This window comes from Callionymus lyra, chromosome 2 (assembly GCF_982586985.1).
Source record: "Callionymus lyra chromosome 2, fCalLyr1.hap1.1, whole genome shotgun sequence".
Taxonomy (NCBI): Eukaryota; Metazoa; Chordata; class Actinopteri; order Syngnathiformes; family Callionymidae; genus Callionymus; species Callionymus lyra.
In genome coordinates, this window is record NC_141819.1 from 16,099,229 (window position 1) to 16,122,234 (window position 23,006).

Consider the following 23,006-nt stretch of genomic DNA (forward strand, 5'->3'; position numbering starts at 1 on the left):
GAAGTCGGCATCTGTGAGAAACAGTATGGTTTCATGTCTAGAAAGAGTACTACAGATGCAGTATTTGCTTTTAAGATTGTTGGCAGAGAAATACAGAGAAGGTCAGAGGTCATTGTTTCTTTTTAGATCTGGAAAAAAAAGAGTAGAAATATAGTACTGTATGAGAAAGTCTGGAGTAGCAGAAAAGCATGTTGGACTGGTGCTGGACGTGTATGTCAACTGTGAGACAGCAGTGAGGTGTGCTGTAGGTGTGATGGAGAAGTTCAAGGTGGAGGTGGGACTACATCAGGGTTCAGCTCTGAGGTGGTGATGGACAGACTGACAGATGAGGTTAGACAGGAATCTCCATAGACTATGATGTTTGCACATGCCATTGTGATCTGTGGGGAGAGCAGAGATCAGGTGGAGGAAAAGCTGGAGAGGTGGAACCATGAGGCTACAGGGAACGGAGATGAAGAAGGTGGAGGATTTTAAGTATCTAGGGTCAACAGTCCAGAGCAGTGGAGATTGTGGAAAAGAGGTGAAGAAGCGTGATCAAGCTGGTGGAATGGGTTGAGAAAAGTATCAGGAGTAATATGTGATAAAAGAGTTTCAGCCAGAATGAAAGGTAAGATATACAAGACAGTTGTGAGACCAGCCATGATCTATGGTCTAGAGACGGTGGCACTGAGGAAAAGGCAGCAGAGCTGAAGGTAGCAGAGATGTTCAGGTTCTTTTTGGGAGTGACGAAAATGGATCAGGACTGAGTCAATCAGAGGAACATGTTAGATGTTTTGGAGAGAAGGTCAGAGAGGCCAGAATGAGAAGCTCATGTACAGAGGAGGGATAGTGAGTCTGTTGGTAGGAGAATCATGGGGTTGTTTGTTTTATTTATTTGAAAAGCTAATTATTTGGTCATCTGGAATGTTTATATTGCATAGTTACCAACAATTTCCCGAAGTAGAACTCCAGAGGGATCAATAAAGTGTATCTATCTAGTACAGTTAAGAGTGCGTTATTATTAGTAAAACAGTTTCAGCCAATCAGTGACTGCGTCACATGTAGAGGTGAGTGAAAGTCACGTGTGTCGTCAGACCAGGGAAATGAAAGAAAGTGACTTGGCTGACAAAGAACGCCTTTTTGTTAATTTAAATGTTTAACATGTGGTAAATAATACCATGCAATCGTTCTGTTGACGTTTATTTGACTCATAACAAGGATGTTCGCAGTTGCCGCGTGTGACGTCATCACGTAGAAAGTGCCCGGACTGAAGTGGTACTTACACCGGTCAATAAATAAGACGCATTTTTTATTTTAGCTACTACTTTAATAAACAACTTTGATCACATATTTTACTCAAACTTAAATTCAGTTAAATGCGCACTATATACATTTTAAAACGTTGGAGAAGCCGCTCTTTTTACCCAGCATGCTTTGCGTGATGGGTATATAAACCCTGCACGAGCTTTTAGCTGTCTCACTTCTCCCTCTCATAACGACTTTGAAGGTTGGTTGGTTATTTATTTTCCGGATTTAAAAATAAATACCTTTTATCCTCCTCACTCAGCTACGTAGATAGTACCTCATCAATTTATATTAATATGCCATAAAATGTTCTTGATTGTACGTTAAACACTTGTATATTTCCACGAGGCCGCTGCCACGTGTTACCACCCTGCTAATGCTAACATAAATGGATACTTTAGTCACTTTTTATCTAAAGTATTTAAACTCTCCTGTGACTGTGATGATGATCACGGTTTTGTAGGTATGGACATCTGAATAAAGTGATGTTAACCCACCTTTACTGATCAGCACAGGACAGTTTATCCTCGATCACGTGTCGAGGTTAAATCCTACATTTATATCCAGTAATATAACCTGTTTTTTTCATTTTTCTCTCAGGTGTTTGAATATCTGAATACCTGCCTCCACGTGACTGGTATGTTTTAACTTGTTATTTTCACTTAATGCATGTTCTGTAAGTCAATGATTATTCAGAGTAGTGGACAGAAACTATTTCTGACAACTTTTTTTATACTACTGAGACTTCTTTAGTCTCTTGTATCTAGTTTATATTTTAAGACAGTTATTGACCATGTTTTCTTCTGCAGGTGTTTGTCACGGAAGGATGAACTTTAAGAGCAGAATGACTACAGAGGTGAGTGTTGTAGTTGCATCACGTGGTCTAGGTCCTTGAAATATTTTATGTGGCATTGTTTACTTAGAAGTTATTTTAATCTAGTCTTTAATGAAATTAAAATGTAATCTCTTAAAGATGTGTTATTTTTAAACACTATGGTAGTTACTGCATAAACATTTGAAGGCTCAATATATGAGAAGCTTTAAACGACTTGTTAAAATATGACTTGTAGGATTTGAAGATTTTCAAAAATGTAGTGAAGCAGATGCCACTAAATAACGGTTGAGTGTCGCTGATGACAAGTATTTGCTACTCTTGACAAGATGAATGACGATAAAAACTACCACATTATTGATCTGAGACACTCTTGTGTTTACAAAGGAGACTCGGATGTCACTTATTAAGTTAAAAACCTTTTTCTTTTTTTGTTTCAGATCCACTGGAGCGTCACAGGCTCAGAAGGTAATTATTAGAAAAAAATGAATCTCCTTTCAATTTAACTGTCAATGATGAATATTGAAAAATCAATGGGAATCTCTCTGAATAATGGTGAACGAGTGTTTTAAAACTGATGCAGTTACAGATTTAAAGCCGTGAATAGTGTCTCGTTTATTTGCCTTTTTTAACCAGTATTTTCTTTTTCAGATTTTGCCGTCTCATGACTGACTTGAGGTATGTTGACCTGAATATTTAAACTCGTCTGATCACTGCAATGATGATTGCATAGTTCACCTGATAAAGATGAAGAACAATCTTTCAATCCTGACGCTCGACCATTAACTATTTTACAATGTTGCCCGTGAGGTGTGTTTAATTTGTTCTCTTGTCTTTATAGAGAAACGGATGATAATCCTGCAGGTAAGATTCACTTTTGATCGTCTAAATGTTGTTCATGCAATGATGAGTACATAGTTCAGCTGATTAATGAAGACAACTCGCCCCTATCTGATGCATAGTCGTATTCAAAGACTGACTCTGAGGTGAAGGAAGATGTGTTGAACTTTCTTGTTTCTCCTTCAGCTTCACCTGCTGAGAAAAATGGCTCCTTCAGGTTCAGTGAGGACAAGGTGAGCAACAAAACTTTTGTAACCACTTACTCCATGTTGCGTGATGAATGTGAATCAGGTCTCTGATCCTGTTGAGGAGAAACTTTATTCTTATCTGATGCATAGTCAAATTCAATGGCAACTCTGAGGTGGAGGACGGTGTATTGATTCTTGTTTCTCCAGCTTCACCGGCTGACAAAAATGGCTCCTTCAGGTTCACCGTAAGGATGAGGTGAGCACCAAGACTTTTGTAATCTCTTACTCCATATGGCATGATGAATGTGAATCAGGTCTCTGATCCTGTTGAGGAGAAACATTATTCTTATCTGACCCATTACTGTTAGTCAGATCTGTCGTCAACATTTAAAACATGGACTGACCTTCTGTTCTCTTTTAGATGATGGATTGGAAACTTCTGAAGCACTGAGTACTGAACGTCCTCAGGTGAGCTTGCACATGTGGTGTTAAAAGGACTGGAGTGAAAAACATGTTTACTTAATACCACCTGTGTGGATTAACTCTGACCAGTTACTGTTAATGAGCTTCAACTGACCAAGTGATGAATTAATTCAACTGACCTCAATATGACGTGTCTATATTAGCTCTGGCTGATCAGGTCGGTGCCCCCCCTCAGAGGGCTGTGTCCTGTTTGCAACACATACTCAAGTGACTTATTGTTACAGGTGGAAAATCTGTCGCGTCTGAAGAGATGAACGGCATGCTGGGTAAGTTTTAACCACCTTGTCCATGTAGTTTACTCGTGGGTTCAGTGATGTTCTAACAAATGTCTGACCTGAACTACATTGTGGATAATCTTGTTGCTGAGTGACCCATTACACTGAACATGAACCAAATGTTTGGCTGCATTAAATAAATAGAACTTTCCTCCTCAGATGTCTTGATGTAGCTGCTGAGCAAGAGGCATGACAGAGTGGACTTCACTACAAGATGACCGTGAGTTCAAATGACCTCTAGAGACATTTGATGAACCACTAGCAATGATGAGATCCGATTTCGCCAAATGAAAATTGCTGATTATAAACCAAACCGTTCCATTATTAGTCTGAGCTAGTGATGTCCTACTGGAAGAACAATGTTGACCTGGAGCTGCTTCTAACTTTAGTCTCTTCCTCAGGTGCTTCAAGATTTCACCTGACGATGGAGGACACCAGTGTGGGACCAATGCCAAAGAAAGTGTTTCACTTTTTGCCCCTCTACACAAATGTTATTTTCAAATTGCTGGAAATAAATACTTTGACTCTGAATAATACTTTGTCTGGCCTTTAATATTTCGTTTTGACTTTTGTATAAGTGGGTTTAAGCATCATAAACTCGACTTCTTGAGGTGTGAGAAATCAACTTCCAAGTGTGATCTTGAGAGAACCTGACTTAGTCCACCCTGAAGAACAAGAGCATAAACTATCATGCATTGAGCAATTGAATGCCCCTCTAGGTAACATGGTTAAATGGTCACTCTTTTTAGAAGGTTCAAGAGGAAAAGGTGTCAAACTAAACCTTGACATGTTGAAATAAACAGTTATGTAACCCAGCTGTTTGGTTTTCATTGTCCTAACAAGATGCAGTCTTAAGATGGCCATTGTTCACTGGGGAGATGCGTGTTCAGGTTCTGCAGCAGCTCGGACATGTCATATTTGTTTAAAAATAAATGCTGTATTGGAGCAACTTTACCTGTGAGAAAATTGTAGCATTGTTTTGCAACTTTCTATTCATGCAGGTTTATTTTTCTTAACGGTATTTTATGAAGCTGTATTACTTTGTTTTTAAAGTTAAACTTCATATTCCTTTAAAACAAATTGCTTCAGTGTTCAGTTGCTTCAGCAGCTCAGAGACTGAGGCACGTGTACCGTCTCTGTTTGTTTTTTTACACTAAAACTAACTTTTCATTCTTAGTGTAAAGCAATAACTACAACTAGACCTTTGCGGTTTCCTGATGCTCACAGAGGACGAGTCCAGCATCTCTTCTGTTCAAGGATCAACCTGAGTGTTTCAAGGTTGATGCTCCATTTGTCCACATTAATAAAGCTCTATTAACTTGCCTGCACAAACATTCCTTTTCAAAGACGATACATGCTCAGAGACGAGGTTTTTTCGTTTATTGAACATTGATAATATCATTTGTTTGTGACTAAACGGCCGTTTAGAATAGAACACTAAATATATTTTTTGCAAACTACAGGTCTATAATCTTGTCATTTCAAAGATTCTGGAGAAAGTTGTTACTAATCAGCTGTGTGATCATCTCCATGACCAATGAGGTGTTTCAGTCTGGTTTTAGGGAGCATCACAGCAGAGACCTCTAGTAAAAGTTAGTATTGACCTGCTAATGACCTCTGGTCAAGGTTCTGTTTCAGTTCTTGTGGACCTCAGTGCTGCATTTGACAACGTTCTGCAGAGACTAGAACACCAGATATTAGTGGAACTGCTTTAAATCATATGAGAGACCGAAAGCATTGCGTATAAGTCAACCAAAACTCATGGACACACGATTCACTGTGGAGTATAAACTAAAAGTCACGTTGTCTCAAGATCACTTGTAATTTGATTTCACCTCATTATAGGAGCAATGAGTCATTCTGTGGAATATAGTTTAAAATAATGCTTAAACCCACCTATACAAAAAGGTATTCAGAATTAAAGTGTTTATTTCCAGCAATTTGAAAACATTTTTTTTTGCAGAAGGGGCAAAAAGAAAACACTGGTGTCCTCCATCTTCAGGTGAGATCTTGAAGCACCTGAGGAAGAGACTAAAGTTAGAAGCAGCTCCAGGTTAACATTGTTCTTCCAGCAGGACATCACTAGCTCAGAGTAATAATGGAACGGTTCGGTTTATAATCAGCAATATTCATTTGGCGAAATCTGATCTCATCATTGCTAGTTTATCAATCGTCTCCAGAGGTAATTTGAACTCACCGTCATCCTGCAGGGAAGTTTAAACCGTTGTCCCTCTTGCTGAGCAGCTACATCAAGACATCTGAGGAGGAAAGTTCCATTTATTCAAGGTGGCCAAACTTTTGGTTCATGTTCAGTGTAATGGGTCACTCAGCAACAAGATCGTCCACAATGTAGTTCAGGTCAGACATTTGTTAGAACATCACTGAACCCACGAGTAAACTACATGGAGTGATGGTGGTTAACACTTACCCAGCATGCTTTGCATCTCTTCAGAAGATAGATTTTCCACCTGTAACAATAAGTCACTTGAGTACGTGTTGCAAACAGGACACAGCCCTCTGAGGGGGGGCACCAACCTGATCAGCCAGAGCTAATCCACACAAGTGGTATTAAGTAAACTTGTGTCGCTCCAGCCCTTTTAACACCACATGTGCAAACTCAGAGGACGTTCAGTGCTTCAGAAGTTTCCAATCCATCATCTAAAAGAGAACAGAAGGTCAGTCCATGTTTTAAATGTTGACGACAGATCTTGACTAACAGTAACGGGTCAGATAAGAATAATGTTTCTCCTCAACAGGATCAGAGACCTGATTCACATTCATCATGCCATATGGAGTAAGAGATTACAAAAGTTTTGGTGCTCACCTCATCCTCACTGTGAACCTGAAGGAGCCATTTTTGTCAGCCGGTGAAGCTGAAGGAGAAACAAGAAAGTTCAACACAACTTCCTTCACCTCAGAGTCAGTCTTTGAATAAGACTATGCATCAGATAGGGGCGAGTTTTCTTCATTAATCAGCTGAACTATGTACTCATCATTGCATGAACATTTAGACGATCAAAAGTTAATCTTACCTGCAGGATTATCATCCGTTTCTCTATAAAGACAAGAGAACAAATTAAACACACCTCACGGGCAACATTGTAAAATAGTTAATGGTCGAGCATCAGGATTGAAAGATTGTTCTTCATCTTTATCAGGTGAACTATGCAATCATCATTGCAGTGATCAGACGAGTTTAAATATTCAGGTCAACATACCTCAAGTTAGTCATCAGACGGCAAAATCTGAAAATTAAATTACTGGTTAAAAAAGGCAAATAAACAAGACACTATTCACAGCTTTAAATCTGTAACTGCATCAGTTTAAAAACACTCGTTCACCATTATTCAGAGAGATTCCCATTGATTTTTCAATATTCATCATTGACAGTTAAATTGAAAGGAGATTCATTTTTTCTAATGATTACCTTCTGAGCCTGTGACACTCCAGTGGATCTGCAACAAAAACAGAAAAAGGTTTTTAACTTAATAAGTGACATCCGAGTCTCCTTTGTAAACAAGAGTGTCTCAGATCAATAATGTGGTAGTTTTTATCGTCATTCATCTTGTCAAGAGTAGCAAATACTTGTCATCAGCGACACTCAACCATTATTTAGTGGCATCTGCTTCACTACATTTTTGAAAATCATCTTCAAATCCTACAAGTCATATTTTAACATGTCATTTGAATTTACTCATATATTGAGCCTTCAAATGTGCATTCATTGGCTACTGAGCTTTAAAAATAAACACATCTGCAATACATTACATTTTAACTTCATTAAGCAACAGACTAGATTAAAATAACTAAGTAAACAATGCCACATAAAATATTTCAAGGACCTAGACCACGTGATGCAACCACAACACTCTGTAGTCATTCTGCTCTTAAAGTTCATCCTTCCGTGACAAACACCTGCAGAAGAAAACATGGTCAATAACCGTCTTAAAATATAAACTAGATACAAAAGAGACTAAAGAAGTCTCAGTATAAAAAAAAGTTGTCAGAAATAGTTTCTGTCCACTACTCTGAATAATCATTGACTTACAGAACATATATTAAGTGAAAATAACAAGTTAAAACATACCAGTCACATGGAGATATTCAAACACCTGAGAGAAATGAAATAAAACAGGTTATATTACTGATACAAACATAAGAGTTAACCTCAACACGTGATCGAAGATAAACTGTCCTGTGCTGATCAGTAAAGGTGGGTTAACATCACTTTATTCAGATGTCCATACCTACAAAACCGTGATCATCACACAGTCACAGGAGAGTTTCAAGTACTTTAGATAAAAGTGACTAAAGTATCCATTTATCTGTTAGCATTAGCAGGGTGGTAACAGAAAAGGGGAGGTTCTTGACAAAAAGAGTCCTCGCATCCCTCTCTGTGACAAAGGTTAAAAATGTTTAGCAGAGGTCTCAGATTACCGACGGTTTACCAAAACCATACCTTTCTTGTCAGTGTCTGCGTTGTCCTTGCTCTTGGCCCTTTCCAACTTCACTTCCATTCCAAGGATGTTCTTGCCGCTGAGCTCAACCGCCTTCAGCATGTCCTCTGTGGAAAACTCCACGTAACCAAAATGTCTACAGGGGGGAAATTAAGATTGTACATTAGCAATGGAACTGTTAAATTACACACAAATGTTCAAATGCAAGACTTCTTACTTGGATCTGTCCAATCTGATGTCGGCGACCTCCAGCTCGTTCTTTGAGAAGAAATTCTTCATGCCGGCTTCGAGTTCGTCAAAGTCAATATTATGTCTGGGCAATCCTTTTTTTTTTCCCCCCCCAAAGGTTTTCAGACAGGTTGTGACATCACACATCAGTATTAAATCCCTTATTTTGGTACCATCATTAACCTGCGACAAAGAGCAAAGACTGGCAAACAAAACACACCTCCAAATTGACTTCTTGGAAGGCGGTGTGTCCTTCTGCTTCTCTGCCTTCCTCTTTGCAGGAGTGGGTGCAGCATCTGTTGACCAATGAAATTGCATCAATAATCCTCCTTTTCCTCCCACAAAAGTACAGCAGTTAATCGCTGTAACATTTGATCTTCTACACATTTGAGGATAGAACTGGCAGACGACAAACATACCAGCACCGAAGACATAGCACTGAAGCTCCTCTCCCTCCGCACATTACACACATGAGTACTGATCCACCACATGCGGGTCAAGAAATGGAGGTATTTAAAGTGTTGCTGAGTTTAAATTAATATAGCCATAAAATTATCTTGGATTGTTTAACTACAACACATGGATGAGACATCTTTAAAAAAAAGCACTTTAATTGCTCCAAGAGAAACAGGTATAACTAATTTTGGAAAACCAGCTCAAACATACCCTCATCATCATCATCTTCCTCACTCTTCCTTAGCTTTCACCATGCCAGCCTTCTTGGCGTTGGCAGCTGCTGGAGCCGGAGCTGTGTCCATTTCCTCTCCTGAACATAAACAAATGAGCATGTGCACTTAAGTCTATAGGGAAAGTAACAATATGTACAGCGTCAGAATATTTAAAAGGTGACATCACACATCAGTATTAAATCCCTTAAGTTCATCATCATGCAGACTCACAGGGCGCTCGCGTCATCTTTTGCCAAGTCTAGTGGAACATGTCATGCAGGGAAGCCAATTAAAATTTCACACTCATTGTGCTTTTTTTTTTTTTTTTTTTTTTTTTTTTTTAGTCACTCAACTGCATGAAAAAAATAATTATTTTTCTTGTGCCATACGGGGCTCCAAAAACATGAGGTTTTTAATGGCAAATAGTCCAAGCAAGCGTCCTGTCCCAGGTATATCATTAAGAAACGACAATGTCGTACCATCATCATCATCCTCTTTGGATTCCACTTTAGCCTTTGCTGCAGGCTTGGCTGTGGGCTTGGCTGCCTTCTTTGGGATTGGGGCTTCTTCCTCATCTTTAAAATTAAGATAGATTAGTCAATTAAGAAATGATGCACTGGACAAAAAAAATGTCAGTTGTAACAGCGATTGAGGATAGAACTGGCAGACGTCAAACGTACCAGCACCGGAGACATAGCACTGCAGATGTTATTCCTCCATACAGTACACACACGAGTACTGATCGACCACATGCGAGTCAAGAAATGGAGGAAATCTTATTTTGTAGCATTAAAAGACATACCATCGTCAGGCTTTTGCAGCTTTTTTGGAGGGTGTCGCTTTCACAGGGGTCTTCTTTGGAGGGGAAGCCTCTTCTTCAGACTCCTCTGCAAGAATTAGAAACCACTAGTAAAAACTTGCATCATTGTGTAAAGCAACAAGACAGTATAATATCATTTCTTGCTTCAAATTAGCAAAAAAATAAATGTAAAGGATTGTTGTGCATTTGTTTATTTTAAGCATTTTTTTCCATGGCAGAATTAACTTGGAAGCTACGATTGAGTCCGATTTATTACACCATTTTAAATGAAAAGTTTGAGTCGCTTTAACTGTTCACGTCGCATCACGGACATTTATTTCAGATGTCCATACCTACAAAACACAGTCACAGGAGAGTTTCAAATACTTTAGATACAAAGTGACTAAAGTATCTATAAAAAGTTGTTACATGAAGATCAACTGAACAGCTACTATCCATGCAGCTAAGTGAGCATACAAAGGTATTTATAAACCTTGACACACCTGAACTTTACCTGAGGTCTTGAGAGGAAGGAGTGAGACAGTGTAGCTCCAGAGCAAGGACTGTATAGAACCGAGGCGCAAAGCATGCTGGGTAAGAAGCGCGACTCCCCCAGCGTTTTAAAATTCCATTAGTGGGAATTTAACTGCATTGAAGAGTTGATCAACACATTTGTGATCAAAGTTATTTTTCTAAATAGTAGATAACATTTAAAAGTGTGATTTAAAGTCCGGTTAAGTATGACGTCATTGGAGGCGGGATTTATATACTTTTATTTTCTTTTTCTCACCATTCAGCATTTTTTAAATCTTCTTTATTCTTCATTGTTCTTCTATCTTATTCTCATTTAATTCCTTAACACTTTCTCACACATTCTCTTTAATCACTTCCAGCCTCAGGTTTACATTCTTTTCAATTTAATTTAAAGTGTCCTATCATAATAAAGTTATCTCAAGACACTTTACATTTTAAGTAAGACTATATTGGAAAAAAAAGAAAAACAGATCCCTGGAGGATTATCACTGGCCACTAGGGGGCAATGTAGGATATTGCTATGACCGACTCAGTTAGGAACCGGCCATATTTGTTGATATGCACATGTTCATGTCAAGGTGGTTTGATTGTGCTGTTCAGCCTAATTCATGTAAGTTGAATGTTTAATGTTTTATAAATAAATGAATACAACAACTGCATAATATGAGTAATGCTGTAACATGTGATGATTCATGTTATGTTGTATGTTCACATTTAAGAGTTATTACTATTTGCTTATACTGCAATTGTTTGTATCATTGTAGGGCTCCTTCATCTCTGTCATTAAAGAAATAATTCGACATTGAGGAGTGTTTCTTCAATCTAAGCGAATCACCACTTAGGTCAGCTATGGTGTCCCACAAGGTTCTGTTCTTGGTCCAATCCTTTTTACAATCTATATGTTTCCACAAGAAAACATGATCAGAAGACACTCTATAAACGTTCACTGTTATGCTGATAACACTCAACTCTACTCGTCAATGAAGCCAGATGAAATAAATCAGTTAACACAACTACAGTCCTGTATTACAACTATGAAGTCCTGGATGACACAAAACATCCTTTTACTAAACTATAGACGACAAAAAGCTTCTACTAGTTGGTCCACAACATCTCAGACAATCCCTGACTAATGATCTAGATTTTCATGATGGACTAGCTCCTGCTGCCAGCACCACTGTAAAGAGTCTTTGTGTTTGTTTTGATCAGAATTTATCATTAAACTCACATAAAACAAATGTCACAGATTTCACCTTTGTAACATTTTTAAAAAATCTGACATTTCCTTCCTCTGGACAAGAGAAGCTCATCCATGCTTTTGTTACCCCCAGACTGGACTACTGTAACTCTCTTCTGTCAGGAAGACCATAAATACCACAAATCTCTTCATGTAGATATGGAGCCAGGGCCTTCAGTTTTCAAGCCCCTCTGCTGTGGAACCTTCAGTGGGAAAGAAAGATCCTCTCTATCAGAGGTATCAATAAAGTTTTATCTATTTATTTATTTCTATTTTATCTACAGTATGTTTAAGAGTAATCTTCAAACTTTATGTTGTGCTGTAATAGGCTTATGTCGCAGAGGGAGAAGTCTTGACACACAAAACTCTCTTCTTTCTTTCCTGAATTATGTTCATCACCTGTGCAGTTTAAACCCACTTTCTTTTTTCTCAATCTCTCCCGGAGATCCAGGCCTTCACTGCCAGAGTTACTGCTGGATCCAGGTTTCTCTCCATGACTCTCCCTGGACTCTGCTGGCCTCCTCTAAACTCTCCTCTTTTCTTACACTGTATCCTCCCTCACTCTTAAATCCACATGCACAACCCACAACCGACCTCCCTCCAGCCATCAACAGGCCGTCAACACTGAGTCTAGTTAGACTCGAGGTTTCTGCCTTCTATAAAAAAGCTTTTGCTCTCAACTGTCTGGGATCTGTTTTTCTTTTTTTTTTTTTTGTTTACTAATATAGTCTCACTTAAACTTTAAAGTGTCTTGAGATAACTTTGTTATGATACAGTGCTTTAAATTAAATTGAAAATAATGTAAACCTGAGGCTGGAAGTGATTAAAAAGAACTAAAAATACCCAATGATACTTTTTTTAAAAAATATTAAATAGTTTAGTCATAAAATCGAAATGTTAAGCCAGTTGTCCCTAATCTTTTCCAACTCAGGGCCCATTTTTAAGTCTCAAAAACCAACCCCGACCCCATAAATATGATGCGTTCTCATTTCCTTGTCACACGTACAATACTCGAAGGAAAAACAATATAACGAAAATAATATTTGAGAATATTTAATATCCTTTTTAACTTAACAATTTTTAACATTTATAACATAATTATGTGTATTGTTTTTATATAATTACATCCACCCTCACACAAAAATATTATACCATTTTGGAAACGATTTTGCGGCTCAATTGCAATACTTTTGCGTCCCACCAGGGGGCAGAGCCCCACAGGTTGGGAATAAAAGTGTTAAGGTATTAAATGAGAATAAGATAAGAACAATGAAGAATAAAGAAGATTTAATTTGAAAAATCGAAACTACCAATAAGTATTTGTGCTAAAAACTGGACTTAATAATTTGAAAAGTAATATGAAAAAGGCTGAATGGTGAGAAAAAGAAAAAGAAAGTATGTAAACTCCGCCTCCAATGACATCATACTTAACCGGACTTTAAATCGCATTTTAAAATGTTATCTACTATTTAGAAAATAACTTTGATCACAAATGTGTTGATCAAATCTTGTATGCAGTTAAATTCCCACTTACGGAATTTTAAAACGCTGGGGGAGTCGCGCTTCTTACCCAGCATGCTTTGCGCCTCGGTTCTATACAGTCCTTGCTCTGGCGCTACACTGTCTCACTCCTTCCTCTCAACACCACAGGTAACATCTTAGTGCATCAAGTGTCAAGGTTTATATATACATGTTTTATGCTCACGTACCTGCATGGATAGTATCTGTTCAGTTGATCCTCATGGAACAACTTGTTGCCGCTTGTAAAAAATACAATTTTATACCAGGCCGCTGCCACGTGTTAGCCACCCTGCTAATGCTAACAGATAAATGGATACTTTTGTCACTTGTATCTAAAGTACTTGAAACTCTCCTGTGACTGTGTGATGATCACGGTTTTGTAGGTATGGACATCTGAATAAAGTGATGTTAACCCACCTTTACTGATCAGCACAGGACAGTTTATCTTCGATCACGTGTCGAGGTTAATTCTTATGTTTATATCCAGTAATATAACCTGTTTGTTTTTATTTCTCTCTAGGTTTTAAACATCTCAATATCTGCCTCCACGTGACTGGTATGTTTTAACTTGTTATTTTCACTTATTATATGTTCTGTAAGGCAATGATGATTCAGAGTAGTGGACAGAAACTATTTCTGACAACTTTTTTCTACTACTGAGACTTACTCACTTTCTTGTGTCTAGTTTATATTTTAAGACAGTTATTGACCATGTTTTCTTCTGCAGGTGTTTGTCACGGAAGGATGAACTTTAAGAGCAGAATGACTACAGAGGTGAGTGTTGTGGTTGAATCACGTGGTCCATCCTTGCAATTTATGTGGCATTGTTTACTTGGAAGTTATTTTAATCTAGTCTGTTTATTGACGAAGGTGTTTGTTTAAGATTAAAATGTAATGTATTGCAGATGTGTTAAACCACAGTAGGCAATGAATACACACTTGAAGGCTCATATGAGTAACTTCAAATGCCTTGTTAAAATATGACTTGTAGGATTTTAAGATTTTCAAAAATGTAGTGAAACAGATGCCACTAAATAACGGTTGAGTGTCGCTGATGACAAGTATTTGCTACTCTTGACAAGATGAATGACGATAAAAACTACCACATTATTGATCTGAGACACTCTTGTTTACAAAGGAGACTCGGATGTCACTTATTAAGTTAAAAACCTTTTTCTGTTTTTGTTGCAGATCCACTGGAGTCTCACAGGCTCAGAAGGTAATCATTAGAAAAAATGAATCTCCTTTAAATTTAATTGTCAATGATGAATATTGAAAAATCAATGGGAATCTCTCTGAATAATGGTGAACGAGTGTTTTTAAACTGATGCAGTTACAGATTTAAAGCCGTGAATAGTGTTGCAGTTACTTGCCTTTTTTAACCAATGTTTCATTTTCAGATTTTGACGTCTCATGACTGACTTGAGGTATGTTGACCTGAATATTAAAACTCGTCTGCTCACTGCAATGATGATTGCATAGTTCACCTGATAAAGATGAAGAACAATCTTTCAATCCTGATGCTCGACCATTAACTATTTTACAATGTTGCCCGTGAGGTGTGTTTAATTTGTTCTCTTGTCTTTATAGAGAAACGGATGATAATCCTGCAGGTAAGATTAACTTTTGATCGTCTAAATGTTGTTCATGCAATGATGAGTACATAGTTCAGCTGATTAATGAAGACAACTCGCCCCTATCTGATGCATAGTCGTATTCAAAGACTGACTCTGAGGTGAAGGAAGTTGTGTTGAACTTTCTTGTTTCTCCTTCAGCTTCACCTGCTGAGAAAAAATGGCCTCTCCTTCAGCTTCACCTGCTGAGAAAAAAAGGCCTCTCCTTCAGGTTCCCCGTGAGGATGAGGTGAGCACCAAAACTTTTGTAACCACTTATTCCATATTGCATGATGAATGTGAATCAGGTCTCTGATCCTGTTGAGGAGAAACATTATTCTTATCTGATGCATAGTCAAATTCAATGACTGACTCTGAGGTGAAGGAAGTTGTGTTGAACTTTCTTGTTTCTCCTTCAGTTTCACCTGCTGAGAAAAAAAGGGCCTCTCCTTCAGGGTCCCTGTGAAGATGATAATCGTGCAGGTAAGATATACTTTTGATCGTCTAAATGTTGTTCATGCAATGATGAGTACATAGTTCAGCTGATTAATGAAGAAAACTCGCCCCTATCTGATGCATAGTCATATTAAAAGACTGACTCTGAGGTGAAGGAAGATGTGTTGAACTTTCTTGTTTCTCCTTCAGCTTAACCTGCTGAGAAAAAATGGCTCCTTCAGGTTCACAGTGAGGATGAGGTGAGCACCAAAACTTTTGTAATCTCTTACTCCATATGGCATGATGAATGTGAATCAGGTCTCTGATCCTGTTGAGGAGAAACATTATTCTTATCTGACCCATTACTGTTAGTCAAGATCTGTCGTCAACATTTAAAACATGGACTGACCGTCTGTTCTCTTTTAGATGATGGATTGGAAACTTCTGAAGTACTGAACGTCCTCAGGTGAGCTTGCACATGTGGTGTTAAAAGGGCTGGAGTGAAAAACATGTTTACTTAATACCACCTGTGTGGATTAACTCTGACCAGTTACTGTTAATGAGCTTCAACTGACCAAGTGATGAATTAATTCAACTGACCTCAATATGACGTGTCTATATTAGCTCTGGCTGATCAGGTCGGTGCCCCCCCTCAGAGGGCTGTGTCCTGTTTGCAACACGTACTCAAGTGACTTATTGTTACAGGTGGAAAATCTATCCCTTCTGAAGAGTTGCAAAGCATGCTGGGTAAGTTTTAACCACCTTCACTCCATGTGGTTTACTCGTGGGTTCAGTGATGTTCTAACAAATGTCTGACCTGAACTACATTGTGGATATTCTTGTTGCTGAGTGACCCATTACACTGAACATATACCAAATGTTTGGCTGCATTTAAATAAATGGAACTTTCCTCCTCAGATGTCTTGATGTAGCTGCTCAGCAAGAGGGACAACGGTTTAAACTTCACTACAAGATGACGGTGAGTTCAAATGACCTCTGGAAACGGAATCGACAAACCACTAGCAATGATGAGATCCGATTTCGCCAAATGAAAATTGCTGATTATAAACCAAACCGTTCCATTATTAGTCTGAGCTAGTGATGTCCTGCTGCAAGAACAATGTTGACCTGGAGCTGCTTCTAACTTTAGTCTCTTCATCAGGTGTCTTGACGTAGCTGCTCAGCAAGGAGCGTGACGGAGTGAACTTCCCTACAAGATGACCGTGAGTTCAAATGACCTCTAGAGACATTTGATGAACCACTAGCGATGATGAGATCAGATTTCGCCAAATGAATATTGCTGATTATACACCAAACCGTTCCATTATTAGTCTGAGCTAGTGATGTCCTGCTGGAAGAAGAATGTTGACCTGGACCTGCTTCTAACTTTAGTCTCTTCCTCAGGTGCTTCAAGATTTCACCTGAAGATGGAAAACGCTGGTGTTGTACCAATGCCGAACTAAGTGTTGCTCGCTTTTTGCCTTTTTACCAAAAATGTTTTATAATAAACATGACTTTGATTGTGAATACCTTGTCTGGCCTTTTATATTTCAATCGATTTCTGTGTAAAGGTGTATATAAAGTGTTAGACTTTATTAATCCCTCTGGAGATCTCTTTGGGAAATTGGGTTTTCAGTTCACAGCAGATGATAGAAGGTACAGCAAGTTTCTTAAGAACAAAGTGCAAACAAAACTATGACTTGTAAAGAACTGTTCAAAGGGATACAAAGGTTAACAGAATGGACTATGTCAAACTTTCACTCCGCTTCTGCCATGTGTCAACGTATTCTGATTGTTAAATCTCAAGTCTTAACCTTTTATCGTAAATGTATTTGGTTTATAAGTCACTTGGAGCCAATCCGCAAACAAATTTCACCATTTAAAGCATCTTTGGGTAGTTTGGTTGTAATTTCATTAAACTTGTGATGACTCCAAATTAAAACTAGTTAAATGACTATTGTGATTTTATTTTCACTGTAAAATGTATTGGAGGGAATTACGGTACAAAGTTATTAACAAAGCAGTCATATTTCATTAACAATCTGATTACCTCATCAGTATCATTTATTCAGTCAATGTAAGTCTGGAAACAGAAAATTCGTCCAACTGCTGCAAACCGGGACATGGCAACTTTTGCCACGTTTAGCGAGTGCTCATGGGAAATGTAGTCTCCCGTTGGGCTAAACACTACCACTTTAGTCCACTGGCGTCGCTCGAATTCAAATCGCTTTAAGGAAATTCTTCAGATGTGACAAAAGAGCCACGAAACGAAGGCAGTTCAAATCAACGTGCTTTCATACGTAATAATAAACGGAAATTACTATCGTGTCCTTTCTGTCAACAAAGGACCATAAACCGGAACACTATTTTGTGAATGCTAATAAAGGTTTTATGGACGCTCGATCAGATCCGCCGTCACCGGCCGACGTGCGCGCCTTCCGGTGTTTACGTAACGAGCGCCGTCGCTCCGCCCGCTTCCACTGTCATGATAAGACGAGGCTCAACATCCATGGTACCCGACACGACCCCCTGGATGTCCAGCCTCGCTCTGCCCGCCTCCCCGCAGCCTGAGCCCCGATGTTCGCGCGCTGGTTCCCGTCCCTGCTGCTGGTCCTGTCCGCGGAGGCGGACTTCTTCCAGCTGGACTCCATCTCCAACACCACCAGCTACTACTTCAACTACATCTACTGTAACATCTGGGAGGGAGACTGTCAGCCGCACCAAGATGATGCTACTCAACAAGGTGAGTCCAGGACTGGTTCTGGTGTCGATCCACGACCAGAAACACTCATGCCTTGTTGTTGTGGTCAGTTCCCTCCAGTGACCCGTGGGCAGGGTTTCCTCAGGACTACATGAGCCTGGCCCATCACTGGTACTGTAGCCTGGGTCAGTGCTGTGACTCTGGAGACTGCAGGATCAGCAACAACATCTCAGGTCTGTACTTACGTGTAATAACCTCTTATGACCTTTTAAATGATGAGTTTAATGCAAAATAAATTACATGTTACTTTGTGTCGCTTAAAGGACAGTTTAATGAATTCGATTTTAGGTAGGTAGGTAGAACTTAATTTATTATTTATTATTTATTTTATTATTATTTATTTATTGTTTTTAATTTATTTTATGATTTCAGGAAAACAAGCTTTTGTTTTGTAGTACACAAGTTCAACATGTACTGTAGGACTTCCCTTGTGTGATCATTCATTATTATAATTATATATAATTATTTTAAAAAATCACAAATTGATCCTCTTGTCATTGTCAGTGCGAGACTCTTAGTGGAATTTATCCGTCAATCTTTTGAGTATATATATTAAGTTTACTCTTTTATTGTCATTGCAAGAGTACGATGATATTTAAAATGTGTCAAACAGATGGTGCAGAATTAAAATAGAGCCAAAATACAAATGTTGCTACAACTATTACTATTAAACTGCACATGATAAAAACTACATTAAAACATACATAGCTAAGAAAAACAGTCTACACAATCCCAATCCAAAGGTATGATATTGTGTTAAGTTTTTAAGTCCATTTTTTCTGGATTTTATTGACCTGTATCGTCTGCCTGATGGCAACAATTCAAACAAGTGTAGTGATCATACTAAAGCTTTATACTATTATTTAATAATAAAAGTATTTTGCACTATATGTGTGATATAAAAGTATTTGAAGTTAAATAGCATTTTATTTTAATCTCTTTTACAGTTTGAAGTGCAGTTTTCATTTCGACATGTTGAGCTAAAATGCTGCCAAATATTGGCACGATTTCTGCGATCGATTTGTTCAGTGTCTCGCCATGACCATCTGACCACATCTGATAGATGTCGAAATGACATCTGCTTCCTGATTTAGCATCATCCTTTATCTCTTGTTTGCAGGTCTGGCAAAGGACCTTCAGACGAAGCTGCACGGTCAGCACCTGGCCCAGTCCGTGGTCCTCAAAGCCGTCCAGGGTTTCGTCAAAAACCCAGAGTCCAACAAACCCTTGACCCTCTCCTTTCACGGCTGGTCCGGCACCGGCAAGAACTTCGTGGCCCGGCTCATCGCCGACAACCTTTATCGGGACGGGGTGAAGAGCGAGTGTGTTCGCCTGTTCATCGCCCCGTTTCACTTCCCACACGCCCGACTAGTGGACACGTACAAGGTGGGAAGCTATTGCGAGATCTCTGATGCATTTAGAGCCAGAAAAACCTTCTTTAGGAAAAAAAACAAAAAACTTTGGCTCCTCTCCAACCGAGTCAAGGGTGCCTGTGTCGTTCACATCCACCTGAATTTTGCACAATCAGTATTTAAAATTACAAAATAGAATTGGCATAACCTTTCAAAGGATTATTGCAGCCGTTTCGGACGGGAAATCCAGAGTACAGAAGGTTCAGGTTCTGATTCAAACGCTGTACAAATATACTGAATTGATTTGAGGTCGATACTTTATTTGAATTGTGTGTTCAAAAAGTCTTAAGCAAATGCTATTTACTTTTTAATTATTTTTTAAAAGCACTTCCTTTTATTACATATAGAGTCCCGAAATGTTATTCCTAATGGGGACAACACAAACAACCACCAAAATTAACTATTGACTTTTGATGTTTAACACATTTATATCATTTAAAATAGCAGTGGGCTCAATGGGACGGCTGGCACAACATGCATAGTATCGGCCTAGTGTCTATGTTTATTTCTGTTGTGGTGTCAATGAGCAGCAGGAAGGAACGACCCGTGCTACCTAGTCCTGAACACCACAGGTTTTCATCTCCCTTTCCTTGTCCTATACAATGTCTCACGAAAAAATGTATTGGAATCTTAGGTTAGGTAGGACTTTATTGATCCCTCAGGAGGTCTCCTTCAGGAAATTGTTTTGAATATTCTATTTGCTAACAAACAGATAAGCATATTTGATCTAATAGCCTCTTTGGTGGAGGTTATTCATGCTTTAAAGTAGAGTGTAATGGTGCTTAAACATCACTAGAACGAACCATTATCTGTGTGTGTCCAGGGTCAGCTCAGAGAGGCGATACGAGACATGGTGCTGCGATGTTCTCAGACCCTGTTCATCTTCGACGAGGCTGAGAAGCTGCACCCGGGTCTGATCGACGCCATCAAGCCCTACATGGACCACTACGACAACGTGGACGGAGTGAACTACCGCAGGGCCATCTTCCTCTTCCTCAGGTACGTGCCGACACACTCCGTTTGAATCTCATGTGTCAACAGGCGCTAATGCGTGTGTGACTTGTGTAGCAACATTGGCGGGTCGACGATAAACGACGTCGCGCTGGACTTTTGGCACTCGGGTCAGAACCGAGAGGATATTGGGATGGAAGACCTGGAGCATCGCCTACGAGCGGAAACCATGGAGACTCAAGGTATGAAGCGTCTTTTAGATACGAAGATTCAAAGTGACGCAACAATCAGACGCAGGATCAAGTTCTACAATGATAGTAACTCACAGCAAGAAACGAGAAATGATTCACAAAACCTGCCAAAATTGACATCTTCAATGCTCAATTTATTTAATTGTAGAACCTTAATGTTTTAACAAGAAATTGTTTCCGGAATAAAAACACAGCATCTTTTTAAATAATATTTGTATTTAATTTTTATTTTTAAATGTAATGTGTGTCCTGGAAGATAATTTTTTTTTCACCTTAAGCACACACTTGTACCCTGTTTTCAAATGTTCCTTAGTTAAAAAATAGTTTTTTAGGTAAAAAGAACAACTAGATTAAACCTTAAGACCAATGAGGCAGATAAAGATAAGATAAAAACTTTGCTAAAAAGCTCTACAAATATGTTTGTTTTTTCACATGTTTTATTAAGGTTGAGGGCTCATTTTTAACTTAAGAGAAGACGTGAATGTCTGGTGTGTTTTTTTTCGAAATAAATGAATACATGTCTAACTTCAGTGGAACAATGTCAATTGTATAATAACCCTGCTTGTGACTGGGTAACAAGTACCTCACAGACGTTACGCTGAACTGGAAACACTGCGACCTGGTGGCGGGAGGGTGCAACTGCTCAATTTTTTATACACAATTCGAGATGTAGATTTAGTAAAGGTGGAAAAACGCATGTTTCATGCTCTCAGTCCACACAAAATGACATTGTGGGACTTTATATCATCATATTTTTTACCAAGTAAACCTCTTTTTCAAGTCAGTTAAGGTCAGTTAAATCAGTTGACACTAGATGTGTGACAAAGGTTATCAAACGTCTTGCAAATCCTGCTCTGTTTGTATCGTGGGCTAATATTTGTCTTTTTTTAACCAGGCGGGTTCGCACAGAGCGAGCTGATGTCCGGTCACCTGATCGACTTCTTCGTGCCCTTCCTGCCCCTGGAGTACCGGCACGTCAAACTGTGCGCCCGGGACGCTTACGTCGCCCGCGGCCTGGAGACGGACGAGGCCACGCTGGACGAGGTGGCCAAGGCCATGTTGTACGTGCCCAAGGAAGAGAGACTGTTCTCGGCTCAGGGGTGCAAGTCCATACCGCAGAGGATCAACTTCTTCCTCCCGTAAGAGGAGAGACCTGGGAGAAGGACGTGGAGGATATACGCCAGCTCTTGTCAAACGTCTTCAGGGGGGACACGTGGGCTCCCGTCTACCTGCTCTGGTCACAGTCTGTGCAGGTCTGTCAGAGAAGATCTGGACAAAGGTGACCCTACAGCCCGTGGCAGGAATAGTGGAGCCTAAATTGGTCAGCATGCTTTGTGCAGCTACTCCCTTTTCCCGATCACAATCGTATTTATTTAGCATATTTCACCCCCCCACCCGTTCTGAGTATTGTACTTGATTTAATTGATTTTAATATTTCTCAGTATTTGGTAGATACGTCTTCTGTTACACATGCATCGATGCCACTAATGTCAAGTGAAGTGAATGAGAAAACAATGGTGGACATTGTTGTTATTTTATATAATAGATCAACATTTAAACAGTATTCTAATAGAGTTTTGTGTCTGTTTAAGTATTGATTTGATTATTTATTCTGTATTTTAATGAAGGGAAATGTTTCATCTTTGACAAAACCAGCACTTCCTCCGTCCGTTCGGATCTCCTCGGTTTGTGCAAATGACTTAAGTTTGCATTCCAAATAAACATCTTCACACCAGCTCCTCTGTCCAAGAGTTTGTTCAGTGTAAGTAAGTAATATTTGTTTAAGCGCTTTTCCAGACCAGGGTCACAAAGCGCTTAAACAATTAATTATAAAGCTTACTTTTGTTCTCTTTGCTGAGTATTTATCAGTAATTACCAGCATGTTTCTATATTTTAACCTATATATATATATATATATAATATATATATATAATAATATATATATATATATAATAATATAATATATTATAATATAACAATCAATAAAGTTATATCTATATATCTATAATGTTCTTACCCACAGTTTATCTCGTATATTTGCAGTTAATTTGATTTCATGTGGGATTTTAGATTTTTCAAATTGATTTTAATTTTTTATTCACATGAGTAAATTATGTCTTAACCCTTCTTTAAAAAACGCAAGGTAAATAAGTTACCTCCATTTGTATTTGAATGGTAAATATTTATTTGGATGTCCTTCTGATTCCCCGAAGCGCATCATCCTTTCCCAGGGCGTG

At 38.8% G+C, this 23,006-nt stretch overlaps 2 protein-coding genes, 2 long non-coding RNA genes and 9 other non-coding genes across 19 annotated transcripts; 8 read left to right on the top strand and 5 right to left on the bottom strand.

The window, feature by feature from the left end:
• The first annotated feature begins 1,444 nt into the window (after positions 1 to 1,444).
• LOC148085484 (uncharacterized) lies at positions 1,445 to 16,921 on the top strand. Of its 3 annotated transcripts, none has more exons than XR_015710507.1 (15): positions 1,445 to 1,486; positions 1,885 to 1,921; positions 2,094 to 2,140; positions 2,557 to 2,584; positions 2,768 to 2,794; positions 2,958 to 2,980; positions 3,143 to 3,189; positions 3,352 to 3,400; positions 15,379 to 15,442; positions 15,605 to 15,654; positions 15,821 to 15,860; positions 16,100 to 16,141; positions 16,313 to 16,373; positions 16,557 to 16,617; positions 16,799 to 16,921. It is a non-coding gene; the product is annotated as an uncharacterized LOC148085484 (long non-coding RNA). The 3 variants fall into 3 exon arrangements; XR_015710508.1 differs by having other exon boundaries at positions 3,352 to 3,389; XR_015710506.1 differs by lacking the exons at positions 15,379 to 15,442; positions 15,605 to 15,654; positions 15,821 to 15,860; ... (2 more) ...; positions 16,557 to 16,617; positions 16,799 to 16,921 and adding exons at positions 3,566 to 3,612; positions 3,852 to 3,893; positions 4,062 to 4,122; positions 4,304 to 4,436.
• On the top strand, positions 2,621 to 2,701 carry LOC148085485 (small nucleolar RNA SNORD79). The gene has a single exon (XR_015710635.1). It is a non-coding gene; the product is annotated as a small nucleolar RNA SNORD79 (small nucleolar RNA).
• On the top strand, positions 4,162 to 4,239 carry LOC148085486 (small nucleolar RNA SNORD47). Its single transcript, XR_015710669.1, has one exon. It is a non-coding gene; the product is annotated as a small nucleolar RNA SNORD47 (small nucleolar RNA).
• On the bottom strand, positions 5,855 to 10,610 carry LOC148085487 (nucleolin-like). 5 transcript variants are annotated; one of them, XM_087782626.1, is made up of 16 exons: positions 10,569 to 10,610; positions 10,058 to 10,142; positions 9,735 to 9,830; positions 9,007 to 9,353; positions 8,808 to 8,883; positions 8,577 to 8,682; positions 8,362 to 8,495; positions 7,990 to 8,014; positions 7,330 to 7,817; positions 7,121 to 7,147; positions 6,935 to 6,957; positions 6,727 to 6,775; positions 6,438 to 6,560; positions 6,331 to 6,370; positions 6,100 to 6,160; positions 5,855 to 5,921 (listed from the first exon to the last, which is right to left on the bottom strand). In XM_087782626.1, the coding sequence occupies exons 4-8, from the start codon at positions 9,076 to 9,078 to the stop codon at positions 8,007 to 8,009; spliced, it is 396 nt and encodes a 131-aa protein (XP_087638752.1). In that variant the 5' UTR covers positions 9,079 to 9,353; positions 9,735 to 9,830; positions 10,058 to 10,142; positions 10,569 to 10,610; the 3' UTR covers positions 5,855 to 5,921; positions 6,100 to 6,160; positions 6,331 to 6,370; positions 6,438 to 6,560; positions 6,727 to 6,775; positions 6,935 to 6,957; positions 7,121 to 7,147; positions 7,330 to 7,817; positions 7,990 to 8,006. The 5 variants fall into 5 exon arrangements, with proteins under 5 accessions (XP_087638752.1, XP_087638759.1, XP_087638751.1 ...); XM_087782633.1 differs by having other exon boundaries at positions 7,330 to 7,357; positions 7,745 to 8,014; XM_087782625.1 differs by having other exon boundaries at positions 7,330 to 8,014.
• Positions 5,986 to 6,063, bottom strand: LOC148085488 (small nucleolar RNA SNORD47). Its single transcript, XR_015710588.1, has one exon. It is a non-coding gene; the product is annotated as a small nucleolar RNA SNORD47 (small nucleolar RNA).
• On the bottom strand, positions 7,214 to 7,294 carry LOC148085489 (small nucleolar RNA SNORD79). Its single transcript, XR_015710560.1, has one exon. It is a non-coding gene; the product is annotated as a small nucleolar RNA SNORD79 (small nucleolar RNA).
• On the bottom strand, positions 8,963 to 9,097 carry LOC148085490 (small nucleolar RNA SNORA57). Its single transcript, XR_015710628.1, has one exon. It is a non-coding gene; the product is annotated as a small nucleolar RNA SNORA57 (small nucleolar RNA).
• Positions 9,890 to 10,026, bottom strand: LOC148085491 (small nucleolar RNA SNORA57). The gene has a single exon (XR_015710627.1). It is a non-coding gene; the product is annotated as a small nucleolar RNA SNORA57 (small nucleolar RNA).
• Positions 13,439 to 15,087, top strand: LOC148085492 (uncharacterized). Its single transcript, XR_015710509.1, has 6 exons — positions 13,439 to 13,475; positions 13,867 to 13,902; positions 14,074 to 14,120; positions 14,538 to 14,565; positions 14,747 to 14,773; positions 14,937 to 15,087. It is a non-coding gene; the product is annotated as an uncharacterized LOC148085492 (long non-coding RNA).
• LOC148085493 (small nucleolar RNA SNORD79) lies at positions 14,601 to 14,681 on the top strand. The gene has a single exon (XR_015710658.1). It is a non-coding gene; the product is annotated as a small nucleolar RNA SNORD79 (small nucleolar RNA).
• On the top strand, positions 16,415 to 16,492 carry LOC148085494 (small nucleolar RNA SNORD47). Its single transcript, XR_015710566.1, has one exon. It is a non-coding gene; the product is annotated as a small nucleolar RNA SNORD47 (small nucleolar RNA).
• Positions 16,657 to 16,734, top strand: LOC148085495 (small nucleolar RNA SNORD47). The gene has a single exon (XR_015710577.1). It is a non-coding gene; the product is annotated as a small nucleolar RNA SNORD47 (small nucleolar RNA).
• A 929-nt stretch (positions 16,922 to 17,850) lies between the features above and the next one.
• Positions 17,851 to 22,505, top strand: tor3a (torsin family 3, member A). The gene is made up of 6 exons (XM_087783709.1): positions 17,851 to 18,137; positions 18,206 to 18,328; positions 19,276 to 19,541; positions 20,391 to 20,566; positions 20,636 to 20,760; positions 21,665 to 22,505. The coding sequence occupies exons 1-6, from the start codon at positions 17,972 to 17,974 to the stop codon at positions 21,910 to 21,912; spliced, it is 1,104 nt and encodes a 367-aa protein (XP_087639835.1). The 5' UTR covers positions 17,851 to 17,971; the 3' UTR covers positions 21,913 to 22,505.
• Positions 22,506 to 23,006: the final 501 nt, after the last annotated feature.

Bases quoted from the DNA above. Each gene is read 5' to 3' on its own strand.
- tor3a (XM_087783709.1), top strand. From the start codon at position 17,972: ATGTTCGCGCGCTGGTTCCCGTCCCTGCTGCTGGTCCTGTCCGCGGAG. The intron at 18,138-18,205 runs GTGAGTCCAGGA...TGTTGTGGTCAG, and splicing joins AGATGATGCTACTCAACAAG to TTCCCTCCAGTGACCCGTGG. The intron at 20,567-20,635 runs GTACGTGCCGAC...TGACTTGTGTAG, and splicing joins GCCATCTTCCTCTTCCTCAG to CAACATTGGCGGGTCGACGA.
- LOC148085487 (XM_087782624.1), bottom strand. From the start codon at position 9,078: ATGTGGTGGATCAGTACTCATGTGTGTAATGTGCGGAGGGAGAGGAGC. The intron at 8,884-9,006 runs GTATGTTTGTCG...ATTGGTCAACAG, and splicing joins GTGCTATGTCTTCGGTGCTG to ATGCTGCACCCACTCCTGCA. The intron at 8,496-8,576 runs GTAAGAAGTCTT...TCCCCCCTGTAG, and splicing joins ATCAGATTGGACAGATCCAA to ACATTTTGGTTACGTGGAGT.